The 25,829-nt window shown below is 49.1% G+C and overlaps 8 protein-coding genes across 8 annotated transcripts; 4 read left to right on the top strand and 4 right to left on the bottom strand.

Annotated features, from left to right (window-relative positions):
• Positions 1–5,913: 5,913 nt before the first annotated feature.
• A1O5_06609 (acetolactate synthase, catabolic) lies at positions 5,914–7,886 on the top strand (the record flags this gene model as incomplete). The annotated part of the gene is made up of 3 exons (XM_007747201.1): positions 5,914–7,109; positions 7,258–7,311; positions 7,442–7,886. 3 exons carry the CDS (start codon positions 5,914–5,916, stop codon positions 7,884–7,886), a joined length of 1,695 nt encoding a protein of 564 aa, XP_007745391.1.
• Positions 7,887–8,175: 289 nt separating this feature from the next.
• Positions 8,176–8,814, bottom strand: A1O5_06610 (uncharacterized protein; the record flags this gene model as incomplete). Its single annotated transcript, XM_007747202.1, has 1 exon — positions 8,176–8,814. One exon carries the CDS (start codon positions 8,812–8,814, stop codon positions 8,176–8,178), a length of 639 nt encoding a protein of 212 aa, XP_007745392.1.
• A 1,149-nt stretch (positions 8,815–9,963) lies between these two features.
• A1O5_06611 (uncharacterized protein) lies at positions 9,964–11,409 on the bottom strand (the record flags this gene model as incomplete). Its single annotated transcript, XM_007747203.1, has 1 exon — positions 9,964–11,409. One exon carries the CDS (start codon positions 11,407–11,409, stop codon positions 9,964–9,966), a length of 1,446 nt encoding a protein of 481 aa, XP_007745393.1.
• A 1,065-nt stretch (positions 11,410–12,474) lies between these two features.
• On the top strand, positions 12,475–12,912 carry A1O5_06612 (uncharacterized protein; the record flags this gene model as incomplete). Its single annotated transcript, XM_007747204.1, has 2 exons — positions 12,475–12,545; positions 12,627–12,912. The coding sequence occupies 2 exons, from the start codon at positions 12,475–12,477 to the stop codon at positions 12,910–12,912; spliced, it is 357 nt and encodes a 118-aa protein (XP_007745394.1).
• Positions 12,913–12,974: 62 nt separating this feature from the next.
• A1O5_06613 (uncharacterized protein) lies at positions 12,975–13,949 on the top strand (the record flags this gene model as incomplete). The annotated part of the gene is made up of 1 exon (XM_007747205.1): positions 12,975–13,949. One exon carries the CDS (start codon positions 12,975–12,977, stop codon positions 13,947–13,949), a length of 975 nt encoding a protein of 324 aa, XP_007745395.1.
• A 1,482-nt stretch (positions 13,950–15,431) lies between these two features.
• On the bottom strand, positions 15,432–16,580 carry A1O5_06614 (uncharacterized protein; the record flags this gene model as incomplete). The annotated part of the gene is made up of 3 exons (XM_007747206.1): positions 15,432–15,978; positions 16,032–16,146; positions 16,202–16,580. The coding sequence occupies 3 exons, from the start codon at positions 16,578–16,580 to the stop codon at positions 15,432–15,434; spliced, it is 1,041 nt and encodes a 346-aa protein (XP_007745396.1).
• Positions 16,581–17,177: 597 nt separating this feature from the next.
• A1O5_06615 (uncharacterized protein) lies at positions 17,178–18,729 on the top strand (the record flags this gene model as incomplete). The annotated part of the gene is made up of 2 exons (XM_007747207.1): positions 17,178–17,320; positions 17,370–18,729. 2 exons carry the CDS (start codon positions 17,178–17,180, stop codon positions 18,727–18,729), a joined length of 1,503 nt encoding a protein of 500 aa, XP_007745397.1.
• A 788-nt stretch (positions 18,730–19,517) lies between these two features.
• On the bottom strand, positions 19,518–24,910 carry A1O5_06616 (uncharacterized protein; the record flags this gene model as incomplete). Its single annotated transcript, XM_007747208.1, has 2 exons — positions 19,518–24,100; positions 24,157–24,910. 2 exons carry the CDS (start codon positions 24,908–24,910, stop codon positions 19,518–19,520), a joined length of 5,337 nt encoding a protein of 1,778 aa, XP_007745398.1.
• Positions 24,911–25,829: the final 919 nt, after the last annotated feature.

The following is a 25,829-nucleotide window of genomic DNA, read 5'->3' on the forward strand; positions in this document are numbered from 1 at the left end:
CAGCCCAGCACAGCCCATCACAGCACAGCCACCTTACCTTATTACAATAGAATGGTTTACGTCTATTCGCTACGACTAATTCCCTATTTATATATATAGTACCTCGATTATCTATAGCTAAAAAAGCTAAGTATAACTATCGTAGAAGTATAGTAGATCTATAAAGAATTAGTAAAACGATATACAGTTTATAACTACGAAGTGTCCGATTTAAAAGATAGAAAAATAGATCACCTTCACTAAAAAAAAAACTAGAACGGTGGTAGAACTAAAGATACCTATATCATCGGAAATATACTCTTAGAAAGCGCTAACGCTAGAAAGTTAACGGAGATAACGTACGATTAGTTAGAACTAAAGAGAAAAGAAGAAATTAACGACTCGAGCTAAATATAGTCATAAGGTCTAACGCTAGATCTATATTTCTCGAAGATATATTAGAAAACTAAGAGATTAGTATCCTAATTAACTCTAAATACACTAAGAATTTAGTATATACTAAAATAACGAAGAAGCTATCGTAATGAAAGACTAAAAGACCGAGATCCGATATAATTATAGAATTCGACGGCACCATTATATCCGAACTTACATATAAGTTACGATTAATACGATTAACGATTGACGAACATTAAGAAGAATTAGACCTCGATATTATAGATATAAAATACGATATGGTACTAAGTATATCTTAATTAAAATACTATAATCCGATTATTAACTAAGCCGAGACCTAGATACGATTCGATAATTACGACTATACCGCGAAACCTTAGGAGCCTAAGCTAAGCTCAGCTTAGAAATACACTAAAAAAATTATTTAGGTGCGACCAGTACGCGTGTTTATTAATACTATAACGGAATACCCACCGAAATACGAAAGGCTAAAGTCTATATTCGAAAAAAAAGTAGAAATCGAGGCCCTACTAGAATATAAATCATAGAATTATAAAATACGACTTTAAGAAGAAAAATACTTTATATTTAAACCATTATACTCATTATCGAAAACCGAGTAAAAGGTCTTAAGGGAGTATCTTAAAGAACATCTAGCGAAAGGCTATATTAGATTATTAAAGTTAGAAGTAGAATACCTTATTCTATTCGTTCTAAAGAAAGACGGAAAGCTTCGATTATATATAAATTATCGGAAGCTAAACGATATTACTATTAAGAATATCTATCCGTTACTAAGAATTAATGAGCTCTAAGACCGGCTTAAGAGAGCGTAATACTTCATAATACTAGATATTCGAGATACGTACTACCGTATACGTATAAAGGAAGGCGAAGAATAGAAAACAGCCTTTAGAACTCGATACGGACTATTCGAGTACTATGTAATGCTATTTAGGCTCACTAACGCACCAGCGACGTTCTAAACACTTATTAATAACGCGTTAAGAAAATATTTAGACATTTTTTATGTCGCTTACTTAGATGATATCTTAATTTACTCTAAGACTTACGAAGAATATATAAAATACGTTACGAAGGTACTAGAGGCTCTTTAGGAATATTAACTACCGGTTAAACTTAAAAAGTGTAAATTTTATAAAGATAACGTTAAATTTCTAGAATATATAGTTACTAGAGAGAAACTTAAGATGAATCCCGACTATATTAAAAGCGTACTAGAATAGTTAGAACCGACTACGCTAAAGAAACTATAATCGTTTCTAGAATTCACTAATTTCTATCGAAAGTTTATACGGAACTATTCGCGAATCATCGTACCCCTAATAAATCTAACGAAGAAAAAAGTCGCGATCTTTACTTTAATAGAGAAAGCTAAGTAGATAATTAAGAAACTTAAGGAAGTCTTTACTAAGGCCCCGATCCTTACGATCTTCGACCCGGAGTAATAGACTTTCCTTAAAACCGACGCATTAAACGGCGCGATAGCCGTAGTTCTAATATAGAAAGAATAGAACGAAAAAATTAAGTTAATTATCTATTTTTCTAGAAAAATGATAGAACTAGAGCTTCACTACGATATTTACGATAAAGAATTACTCGTAATAGTGGAAGCACTAAGACACTAGAGAGTATATTTAGAAGAACTAAAATACTCAGTAAAGATCTATTTAGATCATAAAAATCTCCTTTATTAGAATATAACTAAAGCACTTAATAAGAGATAAGTACGATAGGCGGAAACTATAGCCCCGTATAATTTTAAGATCTACTACGTTAAAGATAAAGAAAACGGTAAAATAGACACCCTAAGCCGACGACTAAATTACGTAAAAGATATTCGGTTAACCTCGATATCCCTTCTACGGGTGAAAGGAGACTATATAATCTACGTATAACTAATATTAGCAATAGTAAATATTAAAGGTTCGATCGAACGAAATAACTACGAATACGAACTAAAAACTAATATTAAAGAATATCATCTCGTAGACCGAGTACACATCGAAGTCGTACGACTTAGAGTGATAGAACACTATTATAACGACTCACTAATGAGATACTTAGGAGCCGATAAGATAATTAAGCTCATTACTAGGCACCACGACCCCTAGAAGTATATAAGAAAAGATATTTAAGAATTTATTAACCAATACGAAATATATATATAAACGAAACATACAAGATATAAATCTTACGAACTACTACAGCCCTTATAGACTTTAGAAGAAGTATAGACGTCGATTATATTCGACTTTATTACGAAACTACTAAAGTCTAAAGAACCCCTCACGGAAGTAACTTATAATAATATACTCATAGTATACGATAGATTAATAAAGTTCTTCTACTTTAGACTATATCTAGAGAAGTCAACGGTAGAAGAATTTACCTACGAATTTCTATAAATCGTATTTACTAACCACGGAATACTAAAAGAAATTATTATAGATAGAGATAAGCTCTTTATATCTAAGTTCTAGAAAGCACTAATAAAACTACTAACTACGAAGTATAAGCTATTTACATCGTTTCACTCATAAATCGATAAATAAATAGAAAGAACTAACTAAATATTAAAATAATACTTACGGATATATATAAATTATAGTTAAACCAATTAAATACGACTACTATTAGTAATATAATTCTACTTTAATAACTATAAATTAGTAATAAAAATAAGTCCATTCTTTACGAATTACGAATTTTATTTACGACTCGAGAAGACGATAGATAGAAGCCCGAACCTTAGAGCTCTAAGTATAACTCTTACTATAAGAGAACTTCACGACTAACTTAAATTAGACCTAGGATTCCTCGCGGAAAGAATAGCAAAATACGTAAATAAGAAACGAATCGAGGGACCGCTCCTAGAGAAGGAAGACCCCGTCTACCTTTTACGAAAAAACATTAAAATAAAACGACTAAGTGGAAAACTAAACTATATAAAGCTAAGACTATTTAAGATTAGAGATAAGCTTAGAAAAGTTATATATCGACTGGAATTACCGAAAGATATACGTATACATAATGTATTTCACAAAGCACTTCTTAAATTAGTATTAAAGAACGCTAAACTAGTTAAGACACTATCGCTAAATAAAGAATTAACACCAGAGAAATATAATATTAAGAAAATTCTTAAAAGACGCGTTATACGTGGTACCCCTCAGTATCTAATTAAATAATTAGGGTACGACGAGTATAAAAATAGCTAAAAGCCGGAAGTTAATCTTTCGAAGAAACTTCTAAAGAAAATAAAGAAGAATCACCCTAGGTGGTTCTTAACGCCAGTAGGGCGTTTAGCTACTCATCGTCAAAAGTAAACTCGTGCTAAGCTATCGGCGGCTTAGATTCATTAGGAGTATAGCTCTCCTCTCGATTAAGAGCGTTTAACACCTAAGACTGCCGAATCATTATATCGCTTTAGGCACGGGTATACCCCTTAATCTACCGCTGATAGCTCATTAACCGACGCTCTAGTTCGGTAGATTCACTCACGAACTTAGCGGCTTCTACTCGTATCTAAGCCATTCGCTAAGCTAACCGTTAAGCCCGTTCAGTCATCTCTTCACGTGCCTCTCGGTAGCGATTCTTTAACTCTTTCTTCTTCTTCTTCTAAGACTAAAACTTATTCTCGAAGTATTAATCATTATATTTTATATTTTTCCGAGTACACTCATTACAACGGGAATTACCTTTTAGAAGGAAGTAGAAAGATAACGACTTACTATAATTCGAGTAAGAAGCTATAGTACGAGAACCTAAGCGTTTTATCTTCTCGGCGAGAAGGCGACGTTCGGAAGCGCGTTAACGGAAGAGAACTTTTCGAAGACTAGAAGAGAGAAGAGAAGAGAAGAAAGAAGATATCTTTAAACCTAGACGAATTTAAGTTAGGCGGCGTTCCGCTTTTATATCATCGCTAAGATAAATCCTTAGGATAAGGATCTAACCGGAGGGGGGATAGTATTAGATATAGCCTTAGAAGAGACCGATCACGGGCTGCGAAGACGCGGCTCAAGACACTCATTAAATAGATGGAAGGATTCATAAGGGAATAAGGCTGAACTACGTAATATACTCTGTTGGCTCTGTCGGCCCTATGGGCTCTGCCAGCAGAGCGCGCAGAGCGCACAGAGCGCACAGAGTAAGAGTATTATATATACCCTCGTTTCCCCCCCAGATAGCCTACACTCTCTTCGTAGCTAACTTATGTTAACTATTGGACTTATAGTTCTTAGTGATAAGTGACTTCTTATACCTTGCGTTCTTTCCAACCAGTTCATACTATTAGGATTATTACTAGAAACCCTAATCTAGTTAGGCCTCGGTAGGAACCTTAACAGTGGAAGATAAGTGAATGTTAGTACTGTTAGGCTAGGTTTCTAAGTAGTACTATTGAGGGCCCTATTCTAGTTTAACTAATAGGGAGCAGGGCGGTCCGACCTTAGGCTATTACCATAAGGTGTTGTAAAGCTCCTACTACTAGTTTCACTTTCTATATAATTGTTAGGGATTCCTTGGCAAGTAGGCAGAGTCTAACGATAAGCGTATATATAAGTCATCCCTATAGTATATGGTCGATACTGTACACGACTCAAAGCGTAAGGGAGGAGAGAATGCGCCTCCTATGCGAGGAGTGTGCTAGTAATAAGGATGCGCTCCCTGAGCCGCATCTCTTGGCTGGTGGCCTGATTATTCCCCGGTGTATCAGGCGTCCGTCCTTCCGATGTTTAGCCGAATCCGTAACAATAATAGAATCAAATAGCTATTGCCAATAGCTTAAGGAACTAGTAGTAGGGGCGCCCTTGACGATAGGCTAGGCAATTTCCACCTATTTTTATCTTTTTTTTATATAGGTAGATAGATAGGTAGATAGTGACTAGTTAACTAAATAAATAAATTTAATGATTAAGTAGTAAAGTGAAGCACAGCACGAAATTCGCCTAACTTAGTCTAGCTAAGCTTTCGCTTATACCTTCCTAATTAGATAAAAACTTATTTATAGATTTTTAAAAGCTATTTATAATTAAACAATATTTCCTAATTAGGAATAGTACTATTTATCTAACTATTTAAGTAGTATTTAAGTAGATAACTAAAACTATTTAAATATAAATAGTAGGTTTCTATTTATTATTTAAATAGTAAATACTATTTAAATAACTATTTAAATAAGCAATATTTTTGTCCCACACTGCCGGCTGTAAGCGTCTGCCGATTACATCATCCTTGATCCCAATGAACGAGGCTGTTGCTTTTCCTTTAACCGGGTGGAAAGAGTCCAACTTCATCAAGGAGAGAGATAGAGATGCAGATATATATATAGATGCGTGTGTGGGTGTTGATATATCTTCATGCACAGAAGCTCACAGTCTTCCACAGGACACCCTACGAGCGTCAATATAAAAAGTATCTCCTGGCACTGCCTTGTGGACAATTTTACTCCCTTCTTCCTCTCATCCTCTTCGTTGATTCAAGCCCGAGCTCAAAATGAGTGGTGAGAGCACCGTTGCTCAGATCATCATCAACAGCCTGTACAATGCGGGCGTCCGCCTGGTGTTCGGGGTGCCGGGCGCCAAAATCGACGCCATCTTCGACGGGTTGATGGACCATCCCGAGATCAAGCTCATTGTCGCCCGGCACGAACAAAACGCTGCATTCATGGCCGCCGCCGTGGGGCGCATCACTGGAATCCCAGGAGTCTGCATCGGCACCAGCGGGCCAGGATCGTCGAACCTTGCTACGGGACTCGTCACGGCGACGACGGAGAACGATCCCGTGCTGGCCCTGGTGGGCTCGGTGCCGCGCCACATGAATCTCAAGCGCACACACCAGAGCATGCGCGCGCTGGATATCCTGGGGCCGACGGCCAAGGCTGCCGTGGGCATCGACATCGAGGACCAAGCCGCAGAAGCGATCGTCAACGCCTTCCGGTCCGCCAACGCCGCGCCCAAGGGCGCCGCCGTCATCTCTATCCCGCAGGACGTCGCAAAGGGCACGTCAAAGATCCTCCCGTTCCCGAGCGACGCGTTCGTGCCGCCCATGTACGGGCCCGCGCCCCTGCAGAAGCTCGACCAGGTGGTCCAGATGATCGAGAGCGCCCAACTCCCCGTGCTCTTCCTGGGCATGAGGGCAAGCAGCCCCAAAGTCGTCACCGTCGTGCGGCGCCTGCTCTCCAAATTCCCCCTACCGACGGTCGAGACGTTCCAGGCGGCCGGCGCGGTGCCCAAGGAGCTGGTGCACCTGTTTTACGGCCGGGTTGGGCTCTTCCGCAACCAGGTGGGCGACAAGCTGCTGTCCAGATCTGACCTGGTGCTCGCCGTGGGATACGATCCCGTAGAGTACGACGCCAACCTGTGGAACCCGCACGGCACCCAAAAAATCGTGCACATCGACTTCACAGCTTCGGACTATGGGACCTATTATCATCCTGTCGCGGAGCTGCTGGGCTCCGTGGTCGAGAACGTCACATACCTGTCCGATCACCTCTCCAAGATCTCGGACTCTAACACCATCTCGGACCTCTGCCGGGGATTGATCAGGGAGTACACCATGTGGCAGGAGAGGCCTGAGGTGAAGGGCGGTTCTTCGTCTCCCTCGGGCAAGGTCCATCCCCTGCATTTCATCAATACCTTGCAGGGGCTTGTGTCCAAGGACACGACCGTTTGTGTGGACGTTGGCTCGGTGTAAGTCTTGCCCAATGCCTGTCCCTGGCCAATTTTCCACCCCCATGTATCTCAACCTGCTGGGAAGGAGAACAATCATGAGCAAAGCTCCAGCCAACAACCAACCACATCAAGTGCTCTGACTGACCGTCATTCTTTTCCCCCTCAGGTATATCTACTTCATGCGGTACTTCTTCGCGTACGAGCCGCGTCGATTACTCACGTAAGTCGACTTGGTCGTTATACCTACCTGCGTAACCCCATGCCAGCCCCCTTGACCCAAACCTTCCCCTCCAAATGGGAGGAAAAAAAAAGAGGTTTACCCACCCGAACTAACACACTTTCATCACCAGCTCCGACGGCCAACAAACCCTCGGCATCGCGCTCCCATGGGCCATCGCCTCCAGCCTCACCCAATCCCCCCCATGTTCCGAAAAAGTGATCTCCATCTCCGGCGACGGGGGCTTCATGTTCTCGTCCCAAGAAATGTCCACCGCGGTCCAACAGGGCTGCAACATCACGCACTTTATCTGGAACGACGAGGCCTACAACATGGTCGAGTTCCAGGAAGTCATGAAGTACGGGCGCGCGTCCGGCGTCGCGCTCGGCGGTGTCGACTTCGTCAAGTTTGCAGAGAGCTTCGGCGCGAAAGGGTTCCGTATCGAGAGGGCGGAGCAGGTCGAGGATGTTCTCCAAAAAGCCCTCGCGTATGAGGGAGTTAGTGTGGTTGATGTTAATATCGATTATTCAGAAAACGCGGAGCTGGCAAAGAATGTCATTGCAGATGAGTGGAATTGAGATCAGGTTGTTGGGCTAGTTGATTGATTCATTCGATGCTGAGATGAATTCTTTGGCTAGGGTATAAAGTCAATGGGAAGAATTGATGAGCGCTTAGGAATCCCTTGTGGGCGTGGTCTGTGTTGATTGGGTAGCATTTACTTTCATCTGTCTTATGTATACTCCTTATCTTTCAGAGGGTTCTTCGAAAAAAGTCCTTTTGGTTCATTCTTTCGATTTGGCTGGCAAGCAAGTGCACCAGTGCCAAAGACATCTTGAACACACGAAACCCACGTGCCGCTTTGGCCACTCATTTCACAGTCCCAGTCCCAGTCCCAGTCCCTCCGTGGCGGAGCGACTGCTTGTACACTAGAGCCATCCCGCGTGGTGTCATCTGAAACTCTGTCTTCCAGCCCACGACGTAGCTCTGTTCGCCTTCAGGTTGTGTCTTGACTTTGCCAACTTCTTCTTTCGCGGTGTCTAGATTGTTGGTATCGAAATCCGCGGGCATGGAGATGTCAAAGGGAAACTTCGATCCGACTCCGACAAGATCGCCAGTGACTTGATCAGGCGTGACTAAGTTGTGCTGTGGCATCATCTGTGCTTGCTGTGGAGCTCCTGGGGTCGTGGCGGTGGTATTCTTGCGAAACCCGCTGTCTGGCCAGGCACCAACATTGTAACGAACCTGGTTGACACGAACGATGATCTCGTTAAGGGCACGTTTCTCGAAGAAGCCCAGCTTTACCAGATCGTAACGAGCATGGAGAGCCATGAGAAGTTCCTGCATTTTGTGGTCTTGGCTCGTTTCGTAATATTCGCCGGCAAGAGCCTCGAGCTCTGAGCGGGCTGTGCCTGAAATGTTGAGGGCTGACGGAGGGACATGGCGGAGGAAGTCTATGACGTAGGATTGGAAGGCATCGTCTGGGAGGGTTGAGGTGGTGCTCGACATCTTGATATATACCTCCCCTAAGTCATCCGGACAGGATTGTATTGTTGGTGATACAGAAAAGAGAGGCCCTCAAGGTCGGGAGAGACTCACGTTTCTGCGATTTGCCATATTAGTGTACACATAACTTGCTGAAGAAGGTGGCAGCGTTTCACTGACCGATCATCCGCATTCCCTGATCCTATGTTCGCTCAAGATGTTGAGAGATGGGCCGAACAGAGTATTAAGTTGCGGAAGGTGCGATGATACAAATTGAATTTTGGCCGACTGGAGATCAAATTGTTCGCAGTTACGCCTCACCTGCTGGCTGAAATCAGTGGTATACGTCCGTAGCGCGAGATGAATCTGTCGCAAGGCGATGGAACATTCACACCAGCTCACTGATGGACCATGTTAGGAAGTTTCTCTCACTGGACTTGGAAGTGTTGGCCAGGCCTTCCTCAGCAATCAAAGCAGATAGAGCATGATTGGGAATAAGGCAAGACTCAGAGAGGCTTATTCCTCACCAACGACTTCCTGAGACAAAGGACGCAAGCATCAGAGGATGAAAGTTCTTTCGTCATGAACTCCTCCGATCTTCTTCGCAGCGCAATTTCAGACCCAGTCAGACAGGTTACGATTCCGTCCTACTGGAAACAGACCGTCACTGAGGGTATACTTCAACTTTTTTATCCATTGTTTGTTGCGAGTGACAGGAGAACAGACGCGATGCTGGCGGCTGAAGTTCATGGTGTAACTGGAACGCATTTGCTGCGACTGCGGCGGTAAGTCCTGTGCCTGCCAAGGCATATGAGGATATGAACATCATGTACCGCATGGGCGATGCTTTTGTCATTGTCACTGGTCAAAAAAAGAAAGAGGCAGGCCGGTCGGACTCGCGGTGAAAGATGCCCCTGATGTGCTCATGATACTGCCAAGACCAACGTCATCAACATGTTCAGCCTCGTTCAGGTTCACGAGGCTCTAAAAGAGCAAGAAACACTGGACAGTGGTTGATGTATTCTTTGACCCTCAGCAGTCAGTGAGTCATCCTGACAAAGCCCCAAAGCCCGTTTCTGAGATTCATGCTTGTCAATATATTATATGGATGTAGGACAGATAGCGTGGTGCTTGTCCCACGAAGGATGAGGCTTGTCGTGTTGCTGATGCACATCACCTTGCTGACCCACCGGCGCTAGCATATGCTGTGAATCGCACATATCGAGACTGATCAGGAGACCCGATGATCTCAATAACAGGCCAGATTCCGGTTGGCTTGTGACATGTACCGGATTCTAGCCGCAAACCCTGGTTGTCGTACTGCGGGTCAACCTTGAAAGGGACAAAAACTGTCACTTCGTCAGAATCCGACAAGCCAACCAAATTGGCATGACCGGGACGCTGATGCTTGGGGTTCTTGTCACTGATCGAATACCAGAGGGCAGCATATATCATCCGAAACTGGACTGACATTGTCTTGGCGAGCTGGAGGTCTTCGCTCGCGGGGTTCTCTTCGTTGAATCTACAGATAAAATTGCAAACTAGTCCGTACCACTGCCGCATGAACTTGTGGAGCTGGTGAAAGCCAGAACAATCACTGGTCCATTCTCTGTGGTAGAGGGAATATAAAAACCGCCAGCGAAAGATCTCGAAGAACGTTCGTTGCATTTGAGCAGCACTCTGGAATGCTTCTGGTAGATGTGGGATGCTCTGGTCGAAGGCAACCGTCGGTTCAGCACCAGGAAGTACGATGGGAGTTCTGAAGATGGAAACCGCCGTCTCCACCTGTAGAGCTATGGAGTACATGGCTCTGGTGGCAGAGGTCCACGTGGTACTAGGGTCGTTCATGATGCGAAAAGCAGCGGCGAGATGTGACAACCCCGCATAACACTCGGTATGTGGATCCAGATGTTCGTAAACGGCTATCAAGATGCAACACAGAAGCACCGTGTCCACACAAATTGCCTCCTTTTCTCGAATGAGCCAGGACAAAGCTTGGAGATATTGTCCCGATGCAAAGGAGGGCTCGTCCGGAGCCAGATTAGACGTGCACTTATGCCTGCCGGCGAGGGCGACTGCGAGGTGACGAACCCCCGGTATCGACGTCGCGCATTGTCGGACATGACGGAACCAAAAGTCCTGGGCGCTGCTCGCAAACGTCCATTCTGCCATGGCGGGCGTGGCCACTTCACAGAAGTACTGGAAAGCCCAGGTCCCAAGATCTGTCCCTTGTTCCGTTGAGATTTCCTTCTGCAGGAGCGCGGAATTGGCAGACATATCTGACACCTTGGTTCCAGAGGGTTCGAAAATCCAAGCTTTGCGGACAATGTAGCCGTCACACTGACGGCTGCTGCGCCTGCATCTCAGACAATTTGGCTTGGTCTCGTCGCATTTCAAGTGTCTCCGTTTACAGGTGAGACAACCAGTGACGACTTTGGGATGATACGCTCGTCTGTTGGGACAATTTTTGCTATTGCTGGGACCCGGAGGAACTGGACCACTGTTTAGTGAACATGATGGTGACAAGAGCGCAATTTCCGGGTCTTGCACAGGCAGATTATTCTCGATGGTTTGCTGTTCCTCGATGATCCAGCGTCGATCTTTGCATCTCGGCGCCATTGTTGGCACTTCGCAGCTGAGAGATATCATCGAATCCATATTTTTAATACCAAGAATTGGCTTCCGCTGATATGAGAATCGCGTCGACGAGTGGCTCGCCTTAGAAATTCCATAGGGCTGAGAAATGTGACGCAAATCGCCGGCTGGGAGGCCTAAGCAACTGAGATATACCGAGTACCTAGAGCATACACGGACTGACAGACAGAGGCTGGAGTGCAAACCACTGGAGCAAGAGCACCTTGCCGTCAAGATTCAAGCCTTCTAAACGAGCCGATAGCGACTCGCTTCAATTCTAGGAGGTTTTGGCCCCTGACGCCATGCCGATGATTCTATGAGCCCCGTCAGAAGGGCGTAGGCCGCTCATTCCCCGGTAGCGCGGAATTGTGGGCGTCGCAAGCGAACAGCCATCGCGAGTGGCAGCAGGAGAGTCGCAAGGACCCATAGGCTCTCCCTTGGCCCATTATGCGAGATCGAGACTAAGGAGTGTTTGCCCCTACTTATGCATCTCCTTTTGGTGCTACAACCCAGCTAGGGTATTCATATCCTTGCTTCTGTTCTACTCTACTGAACCAATATGTAGAATAGAGGGGTGTCCACCGCTTGTTGATGTTTGTCATTTGCTGCCAGAGGACGGTCGCCGGGAAGATTACCATGACCGAACGGTCGTATCTCTCTGAGATTGTCAAGAAGAATTTCCCGGTGGAGCACCAATATAGCACATACTCAGATCAGAACTGGCACCCGTTCCACTTGTTCCCGGAAGCAAACAGGCGTCCCATATTCAGAAGCCGTGAGTGCAACATACCGATGCCGATCCGGATATCAACATGTCAGCTCAACCACATTGCAAGAAATGTGATATCGTTTGGTTTCGGGCGACCAAACCCCCCACCCCCTCCCTCCCCCAGGGAGACAAAGTGGTCACAGCCTCGTGGCACATGAGCTCAGCCAGGTTTAGGCCAGCCTCGTCCACGTCGCTGAACCACGTAAAATAGCTATCAACTGATGGCTTGCCCACTGCTATCAACTACTATATATGTAGGTACTCATCTGGTCTTCATCGCCATGACGAACAGTATCCTGATCCCAACACCGCATTTCCATATCGACCTCGCCGCCCTCGATGCGCTCCACCCGTGCGTCTCTCCCATAGTGCAGGACCTTCGAGAACTCCGACTTTCCCTTGGCCGTTTCTTTTCATGCTAACGACAGACCAGGGTTCACTACAGCCGCCGCCTTCTCATCTTTCGCTGTGCTTCCCTCGCTCAGCGAGATGCTCAACTAGCCGCCTTGAGGGTGGGTTTACAAGCCCTGGGGTTGCGTTGTGCCATTTCAGGTGGTGTCGTCACGCCTCTACCGTCTGCAGAGATCGATACCACCAATGCCAATCCCGACTGGCGCACAATTCTCCCTGGCCATGGCATTGAACTGGTGGTAAAAGACCTGCGGGCTACATTGCCTTCTTTAGAAGAGCTTGAAACCTCCGGGTTCCCGGTTGCCTGACTTCCCTATGAAGTGCTTGTGCCTGTTCCTCAGGATATTGGCAATGACCGCTCCTTCGCTGCATGCAAGATCCAGTTCAGCACAATCGAAGGTGGTACTATCCTTACGTGGGCTATGTCACATTGTGTGGCAGATGGGGGGGAAACAATGAGCTGATGCGGGTGCTAAGTGAAGCAACGAAGATCGCGCAGGAGCGGACTACGGACGACGTGCTGGCCCTGGCTGCCGCGTCGACACAATTAGGCCTGGACCGCAGCATTATGCGGAACATGTCCAGTGAGATCCCGTTCAAGCTAGGAGACCATCCAGGATATATGACGAACGCGCCAAAACAGCCCCCCAGCCACCCGTTCGAGGCTCCATCGGCAGAGGTACCAATCAGCTTCTATATCCCTGCGACTGGGGTGGCCCAGCTGAAAGCAGATGCAACACAGCCGGGAGCACCGCCGATTTCCACACACGATGCAATCTGCGCCCTCATATGGCGAAGTCTCATCCTTGTACGCAGGGAACGCTCTGCCGCAGCGAGGGCCCTCCCCGGGTCCACAAAGACCAACCTTTTCATGCCCTCGGACGCCCGTCGCCACCTTGACCTCCCGCAATCGTACATCGGCAACGCCGTCTACCAACTCTCCGTCTCACTCGACCTGGGCAAGCTCCTCGACCCGCGTTCCGGCCTGCAGGAAGCTGCCGGCGCAGTCCGCCACGCCATCACGGTCGTCAATCCCACTCTCGTGCGCAGCATCATGGCCGAGACGAACAAGAGGTGGGTGGACTGGGCGTTTCTGGGCAGTTACTCGTCGACCGGAGTGGCCATGGGGACGGATTGGACGAGCTCACCGCTGTATGACCAGGACTGGGGGACGGTATTCGGTGGAGTACCAGTTAGGTACAGATACCCCGGTGAGCCGGGGCTCAATTGTGTTATGCCCAAGCTACCAGACGGAGCGGCAGAGGTGATAGTGAGCGTGATGGAGAACGAAGTGGACAAGCTGAGCAGCGAAGATTGTTTCGGGAAGTATATCGAGCGGCAGTAGCTGACGACTTGGTTTCACACAGAGGCATTGTATAGAATCTTCTTGAGGGACAAGGTAATGCTAAGGGGAATGATAGCATGTTGTTGGGCTCACTGTACTTCAACCCTCCTTCATTACACGTCTTTTCCGCTTTCTCGCCAGGTATTTGATTGACCCAAGGCGCGGATGGCACGCGCCACCGCCATCGGAAAGAAAAATGTCTGGCTTCACAGGCTGAACATCTTCATAATGGTTTATACAAGGCCATGTCTGCGTACCGATCATGTGCCCTTTATACGAGGGCTTTGGTTTCAGTCAGTGCAGTGGAATATATTGTCACTCTTGTAAAAGGCTCCTCTCTGAGAATCTCGCTCTGGTGGTTGCGCTCCTCCGCCTTGACCCCGAGGCAGACGAGAATGGAGCAGTTTAGGGCTCTTTTCACTCCTTTCACAAATCCAAGCACCATGATTCGTTCACCAGAGTTTCGTCTAACACTTGCAAATCAATCTTTCCCAATATTCTAGAAAACTGCCGCTATCCATACGTCTATGGGGATCATTTGTGGGTTGTGCTGACCTTTCGTCAATGGCATCTTGTCAGAACTTGATCAAAGGAGAATTTCTTCCTGGGTGGATATGTTTAACGATGTGGGAACTTTGGTGTCTGCATATGAGCAGGACATCTGCGCTCATCTGGAGCAATTTGAAATGGAGGTTCCTTGTGGAATCTAGGGAAACATGAATAGAAGCAAAGTACCACAACTGATGCATGGAAAGTCTGGGTGAGGTTCAACCTCTCAGCTTCCTCTCTTGGAGGAAGCTGCCGTGTCTGTTGGGTTTGTCAACATACCCTCAGAACTCTCAAGGTTCGAAGATTCCTCTGGAAGATCTCGCGCGGCTCTTAGTCTGACGAAAAAAAAAAACAAAACAAAACAAAATGCTATAGCACTGTTCATCTCCAGCACTGTGTCTGTCGCTGTCAGTTAAATAGCGAAAAGCAGGTTGAAAGGGGTGGATAACGAAGGAGCAAATGATACACGCAACGTTTCCAGGGAGCTCCCGAAGAAAGGCCCAGGTAGCCGCACCCATTGGCGTCTTGCGTTGTTCGTTGTCATCGCTGTACGCCAGGTCAGGTCATCGAATGCATAACCCTGGCCATTGGTCAGTCAAACATCTCCCCATTTGATTCTCATACTAATCTGTCATTTGCCATCACAGCGCCCGCTGATATCAAGTCAGCTATGCGTGGCAAAGGCATGAAGCACAGGAGAGGAAGCGCAAACAGGATTGTCGCGTGAAGTTGAAGGGCTTGCCCTTGGCAATTAAATGCCATTAATTCAAAGCTCATATGCACTCTTCATTGGCAGAATCATTGCCATGTTCAATGGCAATCGCCAGACGCCAGCTCGCTAAATGCATCACTGTTCATTCATAACACGTCGTAGACAATGCCACATCGCCATATCATTGCTACCCAGGCACCCTCTCATTTCCACGCAGACTCCTAAGAAACATGCTGTTGGACGGCCTCCTTAGGAATGACGCCCTGCGCCACAAAGATGTCGATGAGTCCCTGCAATGGCTCCATGTCCTTCTTGCTGATCAAGTCATAGTACATTGCGACAGTGCAGAAGTGGACGAAGCAGCTGTTCAACTCTGCGTGGCGGCCAATGTGCCAGAAGGGGTCGGTGAAGTGACAATGATATAGGTGGGCGTAGCAGCGGAACATTTGCTTGATGATAGCCTTGACGTCGGAATGGAAGTGCTGAGGGAAGCCCGATGACTTGCCAATCCATTCGTCCTGAATGCCTGCGAGGGTAGTCAAAGGTTGATTGAGGTTGGTTGGGGGTGCGACAATTGGCGTAGTTGAGGGTGTAGCGGCGCCAGTATCACCGGACATGTACGAGGTTTGGTCAACGGTCGGCGGAGGTGCAGTAGGGAAGGTCTTCTCATCATGAATTTTTCCAACGATCCAGCGCTGAACTCGGACGATGTATTGAGGGGCAGGGATCTTGGCCGGTCGACCATTTTCGAGCCAGGTGTAAGTGAGGCTAGAAAGGGTCAATTAGTAAACGTTTACTGCCGAGGGAGGGATCGAACATACCGTCCAGCAGACATTGTAGGACATTGCTGCTCATTGCAAAGGGGGAGACCAGTGTTGGTGTCAACCTCCTGAATGACTTGGATCATGCCTGTGAGAAGTCGGTTCATCTCGACCACTGTAGGGGATGAGCTTCACTTCACCAGAACTGTAAAAGTCGCATCTCAACTCACATTGGTGGGCTAGCCATTCTCCGAGTTCGACATTCTTTGGTTGTGCAGCAAGAGTGAGGAAGTTTCCCTTGACAGAGCACTTTGCGTATTTCTCGTTCAGGAATTTCTTGGGTTCTTGTTCCACATAACCACTCTGCTCGCTGAAGGTAGATGAAACGGAGGGGGAGTTCGTGAGAGGGGGGAGGGGAGGGGCTTGTTGTGAGATTGGAGATTGAGATTGGCCGTTGTTGTACTGCGCCTTGAGGTTTTGGTTGGATTTGGTGTTGGCTCGAGTGAAACCTTGACGACTAGGAGAAGGGTCAGCAACTGTGGCATGTTTTGTTGGACTGATGGGTCGCTTGAGGCCTCTCAAAGAGATCTTCCATTTGAATTTGCCCATTTTAAGTGTGCAGAGTAGTGAGGATCAGATGAAGACAGTGCGTGTCGGCGGTGAAAGTGGGATAAGTGTGAAAATCGAGGTGAGTTGAGGACGGCGGGGCAAACTTACACGCTCTGAAAGAAGGTGGCCATGACGGTGAGATTGACCCGCACAGGGTCGGGCAGGGCACTCGACTGTTCACAACACAATTGCTCGTCGTCGACGTGGTGTAAGTGGTGAAAAGGAGTAACCAGTTTCACTCGATCGACGGTGAGGAGAAGGCGTCCCTCAATGAAACAAATAATTCCTTATATCGCAACTCAGCCGAGGGAGGGGCACGTGAGCATGATTCTAGCCATTTTGGTAATCCCGCCTCACAGCCTCCGAACACCGCGGTCTCAAACTGCGGATCTGTCACCACCGGCCCATTCACACTAACTGACTTCTTTTCCTTTCAACGTGAATATCTCAGATGACAAACAACGTATTGTCTTAATATCTTTGATCTCTGTTTACGAGATGTCCCAGGATCCTATCTAGGCATTCCGCAGCTATTCTCAGCGCACCCTTCCGTGTTCTTTGCGCTCCAAATTCTACATCCCTCAACTAGCAGCAAGGATGTCCGCTGAGGTCGAGTCTGCCCCCCACAGCAGCATCCTCGAGGACGATGATGTCCCACAAGATCTGAATGGCGAAATCACGTCTGATAACGACGGTGATCTCTTTGGAGACGAGGATGAAGAGGTAGAACAGCGGAATGAGTAAGTGCCCTATCTATGGACTCTCCGATCTTTCACTGACCTGCTGTAGCCTCCACAGAAAACTAGATGACTCCGAGCTCGATTCTGGTGATGACGAAAGCCGAAACGATCGTTTAGCTGCCACTGTGGAAGACGAGGAGGCCCTCTATGAGGAGCAGAAACAACTCAAACTTCTCGATGTTGACATTGCACGAGTCAAACCGCCCGAAGGCGACGAACTATACCTCCTGAACATTCCAAACTTCCTAGGTATCAAGCACAGAAATTTTGACTACTCAAGCTATGAAGTGCCCACGAGACCCCACGATGGCCGCGATCCCGCTGCAGACTCTACTGTCAAATTCTCCCCGTTCTCGACAGCCAACACCTCCCTCTTCTGGCGCCGCGATCCGAAGAACCCTGAACTTATACAATCCAACTCGCGCATAGTTCGCTGGTCTGACGGCAGCTTCACTCTCCAGATCGCCTCTAAACCTCAAGACCAATACCGTATCTCCACTACCGCCATGCGACAAGGTTGGCCTAAGAAGCTCTCTGGCTCGCAACATCAAGACTACGACCCGACAAAAGAAACAAATCATTTCCTCGCCGCGCCTCACGCTGCTGCAGGGATTGACCTTCAAATCATTGCGCCTTTCGACGCGTCCATGAAGATCCAACCCACGGGCGACCAAGCGGACGAGGCCGAACTGAAACTGCGACAATCCATCGCCGCCACCACTCAAATGCACGAATCTCCAACCACCTTCAAGTCCGTCAAAAAAGACCCAGAACTTGCCAAGAAGGCAGCCGAAATGTTCGAGAAGGAGCGTGCTCGGGCGGACCGTCGCAGAGAGGCCGCTCAAGATCGGCAGTTTATGCGTAGGGACCGCGTCTTGGGGAAATCTGGGCTCGGCCGTTCTATTGGCGGTGCTGGTCTCTCCATTGCCGGATTGGAGGATGATGACGGGATGCCGACAGCAAGGGGAAAGAAGGCGACAGCCAAGCGACGCAGGACGAATCGGCGTGGAGATATCTACTCGGACGATGAAGATGAGGAAACATTCCGCCGGAGAGGCAGGGAAGACGAATATGATCGTGAAGATGATTTCCTCGCCGCAAGTGATGAAGAACCCGAGATTTACGAAGACGAAGGAGAGGGGGAAGTTGAAGCGGAAGAAGATGAGGATGTTGATGACTTAGAGATCGAGGGACGTCAGACCGTGATTGAAACCCGCACTCGTGGCGGAGGTAGAGACCGAGACCGAGACCGAGACCGAGAAAGAACGCCCAAGCGTGCTCTGCGGGATGAAGACGAAGACGCCGAGGGCGAAGAGGACGGCGAGGCTGGGGAAAGCCGAAGACCCATAGGAAGTCCTGCGGCCCGCAAGAAGCGGAGAGTTATTGACGATGACGAAGATGAGGAATAATCGCCTCAGTGGTCTTGGTCGTACATCTTGTCCTCGCCGCTATCGGTACCATCAATATTGCACAATGGATGGTGCCAGTGACATTGTAGATGTCGCGAATGCATCTTCGTGGCATAGATGAGGCATTGAACTGGTTTTAGCGTCAGAGGCGCAGTTGCGATTGCAAAAAAGCGCCGCATTGTACTCATTCAGCCGGGAACAAGGACATACAAGTAGTGATTGGACATGGCGAAAGCTCGCGAAACGAATGGTCGAGAGCCAACGTCTTTCTTTTACATCTCATTCTGTTTTTGATCTTCTCGTCTCTGTTCTCTGACCCTCTTTTTCCCTCTTCTCCTATCTGGGATCCCTCCTCTTTCCCCTCTGTCTCTTCTCTTCGCTCATCAATAAATGTCATTCTTGTGTATTTTCTTCTCGTCTTCGTAATAAACACTTTTAGGACTAACAGTACATGAGAGACAGCGAGCGGACATTGATCATACGGCCTGTGGCTCGAACGTAAACGTGTTGGCTTGCTGCAGTATCAAAATCCCCCACAGAGAGCTGCTCTATATATAGCTCTAATACTAGCATGCATTCCCCAGGGGTATATAGTACAACACGGAATTGAAAACCCGATTCTTGGACAGAACTGGCTTTCCTTGCTGGCCGCAGTATTGACGGTCAGAGATCTCCATACAGACATCACACAAACTTATCAATCAATCGCCCTCTTCGGAATTTAGAGAAACGCTCCTCTAGCCATCCTTTTTATTCTTCACACGCTTTTCATGAGCATCTCCATCTTCCTAAGAAAGCAGATTCTTCACACTCGGGCTAGCACTCGCCCCTAACCCATCTTTCCTATCGTCTCTGTTGAAGGCGGGCCCCGTAGAGGGGGTAAGTGGCCTCTGCTGAGGACTCCCTGTGACTGGTCTAGGCCCAAATCGCGGAGTGCCCGTCATCTCAACACTAGCTTGCCTGGAATGCGGTCTTCCCACGCCCTGGTCGCCGGCCACTTGAGCTATTTGCGCCAAGGACTGTGCTGATGGAGATTGCCTCATGGCTGCCGGAGCCGGGGGAGGTGGTGGAAGTGGTGGAGGGCCTTGAGGATACATTCTTGAAGGAGTATGATGCGGCGCCGCATAACCATTCACAGGAGAGTCGAGGCTTCCTTGACGGGGTGGTTCAGGATATCCCCGCGACAAGAGACTTGATGGCCCTAATCCAAGATGAGGCGATGGGACTGGAGGGCGGTCAGGACCGTATCGTGGGGGCGATGGGGGGCGCGTGACTTGCGGTGGAGCGGAAGGAGATGGAATAGCATGATGAGGATGATGAGGATGATGGGGAGGAGGAGGGGGAGGATGATGTCCATAGGCAGCTGGCGGAGGGGGGGAATGTTGAGGCGCCAGACCAGGACCGGGTGGCGGAGGCGGCACGTTCGCATATGGCGAAGGATGCCCCGGACGGCCGTAGGGTGATTGACTGTACTCGGGGGGCGGCGGCGGTAGTGGCTGCGGTGGTGGAGGAGGCGGGCGGTACAGAGGCTGTCCGTAAAGCGGCGGAGCTGGGGGAGAAGGGTGACGCGCTGCTCGGGTTCCGGGAGAAGACCACTGAGGGGGGGGACCACCCTGCCAAGGGGAATAATGAGACGCGGGAGCTGGAAGCGCATGAGGATGTGAATGCGGTGGCCCTTCAATTGGTGGTCGGTTCATTGCATAGACGTTGGGCGGTGGAGCAGGGAAAGGCGGCTGGTGGTTATATGGCTCTTGGGGCTGATCCAACGACACAGGTTTCTCACGAGGTTTAACTTGTGACGGCGATGATGGGGGTGTTCGCTTTAGAACATGACATTTGTGGCACTGATACATGATGCATCGGTCTCTGCCACCAGCAATTGTTGCAAGAGCCGTGCCGTCGGCTGGTTCAGCGTCGACGGAGCCATTGGTCATAATAGTATCCCGTGAACCATTAACTTGAACCAGGTCCGCAGCTGATTCCATCACTGTTCCGTTCGGAGCTGGAGATCGTTCTTGCTGAAGAGGCCACCATCTGGGACTCACATCCACAAGACAAGTACAGCACTTTTTCTGACCACCGCTTCGTTTCTTGGAGCTTTCGTTTGCTTCAGTCGTTGCCACGTCTGAGTCCAATGATGATTCTGCTGCTGCGGTGGCCGCTGCGGGAGATGCCCGAAGACTTGTTCCGCCGTTTCTCTCACTGTGAGTGGCGGCGCCGTTCGGCCCACCGTTGACGGTACTTCCACGTCGTTGAGGTGGTTGAACTGCTGGTGCAGAGCTTACAAAATTGGTGGCAAACTGCGCAGCTCGCCGGACGGTACCCGTAACGGAGTTGTCTACCTGCTTGTAATTGCGAGCGAACAATTGCATGGCCGTGAGCCCTGTGTCCGTCATTTCGAGCATCTTGTGCACCCAAGTTGCAGGCACATGCGACGGGCACCAGATCGCTGCGGTGACAATGCCAGTTTCTGTGCCGAGTTTCATGACATTGGTCGTGTCGCGCCTACTGCTCTTGACCGGCGCCACATCGAAGCCAAAAGTGTATTGGTTTTGATGCGCACAGCCCACGTGGAAATTGTTGTTGCACGTCGCAACGTGACATTTGACCGTAGGCAGTCCCGACATTTTGCATATTACGCAGATCGGCTCAAAGCGCTCGGGGGGAATGAAACCCACGCCTTCGGCATCATCAAGCAATTCCGAGTTGCCAAACTTGATCTCTTTGGTCCAAAGAGCGCAAGTAATGTGGATCCAGTTGTTCCAGGCCGTCCTTTTGAGAGCTTCACGAGGGTTGACAGGACGACCTGCCGCTTCTTGTTCCATACGCCATCTGCGACCAGCTTCTTCTATAATCTCTTTTTCGATGCGTTCCTTTTCGCGTTCTCGATCGGTTCTCTTCTTATGGCTTGGTTTTAGAGGCTCCATCAGATCTTGAGGCGTAAGCTTGACAGGACACAGAACGCATTCATAGGTCGTGGAGACTTGGAGATTGTGGTCGTTTCTGCACATATCGCAGAACCATGGTTTGGTGTTTGTCTTCTTCCCGACACCATAGCATGCGCCATGTACATGAAGCCTGCAGTCACGGCACTTTAGCAATTCCAGGCCAGGGGCTTCGATAACCCGGCACACGGCACAAGGGTGGACCTTGACCCTAGGAGGATCCGGCTCGATCGGAGCAGGTTCCGGTGGTTTCTCGGGCGCGGCCTTCTTCTTTTCTGAGACGACATCTGGAGTTGACTGTGTGATATCTTTGTCGAGTCTGCCCTTCTTCTTAGGAGGTTCTTCCGGTTGAATGATGTTTTGGGGCACTTCCAGGCCAGCCTTATTGACCTCATCGACAGCCCGCGGAGGGATGGGATCCCCTGACATCTGATGCGCCTCAAGAATGAGACGCAGGAGTTCTTCGTCGACTTTCCGTTTTGCTGCCCTGCTTCCCGAAGATGCGATTTTCTTTGAGATTTCTTCAATATCCTCGTACTGGACGGCGTATTTGCGCCAGAGATAGGCACATCGACCACAAAGTGCCAAAGTGAGCCAGCCGCTCTTGTCTTTGTTGTTTTTTGCAGATGGATCTTTGGGTACTAGTGTGCCGGGTGGCGTCCCTGGCGCACGTCGCCATTGTCTAGAATGGTGTGTCCCACAGAACTTGCAAACAAATCCTCGTTTCTTTTGCGCGGCCTTTTCATCGTCAAAGGCAGAGTCGTCCTGGTCGTCGGCAACATCGTCCAGGAGTTTGGGCGCGTTGTGGCCCTCCTTGTCCGCTCGTTTAGATTCCTTCTTCGAACGTCGGCCCTCGAAATTGCCCCAAATCTGTCGGCCCCTGTCCGTCTTCTTCCACATATAGTAGAATCGAACAATCCGGGATTCCTTGACGCTCCCAACATGGCGAGTTACAGCATGTAGCTCACTCCCATATTTGGCTACACCTTCCTCGAAACGCTTAATTTCGTCACGGGTGAGCTCTGGCTGTTTCAAGTCGCTCTTCAGGCTGAGTTCCGTCATAGCCTTTAATGCTTTCTCGACATTATAGTCGTGCTCGTGCAGCTTTTCGATTGCCTTGGTGAGAAAGTCCACAGACGAGTCGAGCAGATTGTATTTGGCAGCAATTGGTTTGACCCTCGTCATGTATTCGTCAACCAAGCGCTCCGGATCGAGCGGTCCCCCCGTGTCATCACCACCTCTCCCTGAGAGTTGTCCTAGTTCCGGCATCTTGAATAGCAATTGAGCAGTATGTTCTTTTTTGCCCTTGATTTCGACCGGCTCATCCTGCCCTCGAGGGACGTAGCCAACTGGTTCGTCAATTACCCATTTGGGGCGTTTTAGCTTCTGATCTTTGTCGGTGTCCGTGCCAGTATCCTTGGAGCCTTTACTACCTTTGATGTGATGGGCATTTTTCAAGTATTTTCGCTTGATCTCGGCGGGCTTGACCAATTCAATAGGGCGGCCATGCCACACATTGACGTTCGCTTGATGCCGAGGACCCAACCTGGAACTTGCTCGGGGGTATATCCGGTCGTCGTAGTCTAGCGCATCTTCAACGCGTGAGTGAACCCCCAGGTACCGCCACGGCCACAGATTTGCCTGGGCAATCTGTTCCTTGGTGGGCGCTGGATGAGGCTCGGGTGCGATGCTGCTTTCACGGGTGTCCCGGCTCTTGGGTTGATGATTGTCGTCTTCGTCCTCATCCATCGGATCGTCGTCATCCCCATGCCCAACGTCTGAACCTGCGGGCGTATTTCGAGAATCCATTTTTATTTCCTGCGCCCGACTACAATGAGCACAGGCCCAAGCGAAACCTCGAGCCGGCTTTTTCAGTAGCGGGGGTCGGACGCACTGCATGTGATATGTCCGCTTGCAAACTGCGCAATCGACCGAGTCGTGATTACTGGCAAACTGTTCACACTTTGTACACTTTTTGCTCTCGCTGGTCAGCTCACGACCGCGGCCAATCTCCACCAAGACGAATTTCCAGCGCTGATCTAGGACGGCCTTGACATGCTGAGGCACGTTGACGACCCTGCTGGTCGGAATGACCTCGTAGTACCGGTGCATATATCGGTCATACAACTTGTCAAACCAGAATGAATCTTGCTGGCCACGGTATTCATCCATATTAGATATTTCCGAGAGATGGCGGATATTGCATTTCCCTCGCACCGAGGTGAGGGGACACGTGTCGGAATGCATTGACGCAAACACGACCCGGGTATCTTGAACTCTGCGCAAGATGTCTTTTGGGCGGTAGTACCAATTGACCCGGATGGCGTCGATGGGACCTTCAGGGTCGTTCTTCGCGTGCAGGAACTCCATGATACGGGCAAGGTAGTAGGGTTCTCCCGGAGGCTCGCAGATGAGGTAGACGTGGTCTGGACATGAATTAGCACAGAAGCCAAAGATATTCCACCTGAGGGTGCAGAAGTACCGTTCGCCTGGACTGGGGTGCCATCATCGGCCACCAACTGGTTTTTTTCATTCAACTTGTATCCAGAGCCCTTAAAACTCATCATGTTTGTCTCCACGTAGCCCTTGAAAGGCACCGAAGCGACCGGTCTCGCGCGGGAACTGCTGCTCATGGTTGAGTTTGCGGCCACGGTATGATTGCTCCCGGGATGTTTTCTCTTCTTCGAAGGTGCAGGAGCCACGGCTGCTGGGGTGAGCGTGGCTGCATTAGCCGCAGAGGCGCTTTCGGAGGTCTTGTCGTGTTGGGCGTTATTGACGGCTGCAAAGCCCATTTGCGAAGGCTGCTGCTCGCCCACCGCTGCGGCAGAAGATCGTTTACTCGAGCGACTGGGTTTGGACAATGCCTCTATTTCGAGATCCAACTCCCTGTCCTCGGCGTAGTTTGGGCGAGTGCCACCTGTTCGATTTCTTGAGCGGGTGCCGTAGGGGCCGGAGGTAGAATTGTCTCCATTCTCGAGAGGTGGCTGTAACGAGGATGTGGACGCGGTGGCAGTCATGGGCTGCGACTGGGGCGTGTCGAAGGGACCGGCGGGCGTGGGCGTGGGCGTGGGCGCGGGCGCAGTCTCGGGTCCAGGCGACGCATCTACACTTCGACTACCCTTCCCAGGTGCCCTTGGCGGTGCATCACTCTGGGAATGTGCAGGTGCCTCCGCCTGCTCATTAGATTGGGGGTCTGGCGGTGCAATCGCGACTGGAGGACTATCAACTGTAGACATGACGAGTTGAGAGGAAGCGAGCGGTGAAAACCAGGTGCGTCAAGCCCTACTTTATCGCATGGCGACCGGGGGGGGGGGTGTGGATGGAAGTGGCCTGGGCAGGGCTGCAACGACAGCTCCCGGACAGCTAATTAGCTGGGGGACGTTCCGGCACCAAATAATATGAGTTATGGGTGTTGCAAAGTGGACTCTATAGCGATGGTAGTGATGTGTCTGCCAGAGGCGGAAAATGGGAACCGCGAGTTGGGATAGTCGAGGCTCGTGAGGGACGTCGCGACCGAGAAGAGAGGAAAGAGGAAAGTGCCGTGGGCGGCGGAGTGGGTTATAATATGGACTATATCTCGAACAAGGCACGCGCCAGGATGTTGAGTTGTGCGGGTCTTCAGGTCTTAGCGCCTGGTCGGTTGGTGGAAGTCGACGCGGCAAGAAAATCCAGACAGGTGAAGAGCGAAGGATGAGAATGGGTGGAGGAGCACAAGGAAGAGCAATTCCCGCCAAAGAGAGATGAAGGGAGGAGAGTGCGAAGGATAGAAGAGGAAGGAAGAAAGAAAGAAAGAAAGAGGCTGAGGGAAAGAAGATGAATGAGAACGAGTTCGATGGGAAGGACAGAGATTCGGCAAGAGGAGAACAGAGGAAAGCAGAGGCAAGGAAAAATGCGGCCTAGTCGACTTGCAAGGTTTAGTCGGAAAAGATAGTGTATGAGAACGAGGGACAAGGGAGGGCGGAGAGGGAGACTGGCAATGAGTGGACGCCGGATCAATGCCGAGATATTGCGAGGTTAATGCTCCCAGGGAAGGTTGACAGCAGCAGATGAGCTAAGAGAGTCAGAGCCAACCTGCGGCAAGACAAATGGAGCCAATACGAGGGTTTTCTTTTTCTGAGATGCGAGCACGGGAAGGGGATGGCCAAGGAGAGAGGG

This window comes from Cladophialophora psammophila, assembly GCF_000585535.1.
Source record: "Cladophialophora psammophila CBS 110553 chromosome Unknown aczJe-supercont1.9, whole genome shotgun sequence".
Lineage (NCBI taxonomy): Eukaryota > Fungi > Ascomycota > Eurotiomycetes > Chaetothyriales > Herpotrichiellaceae > Cladophialophora > Cladophialophora psammophila.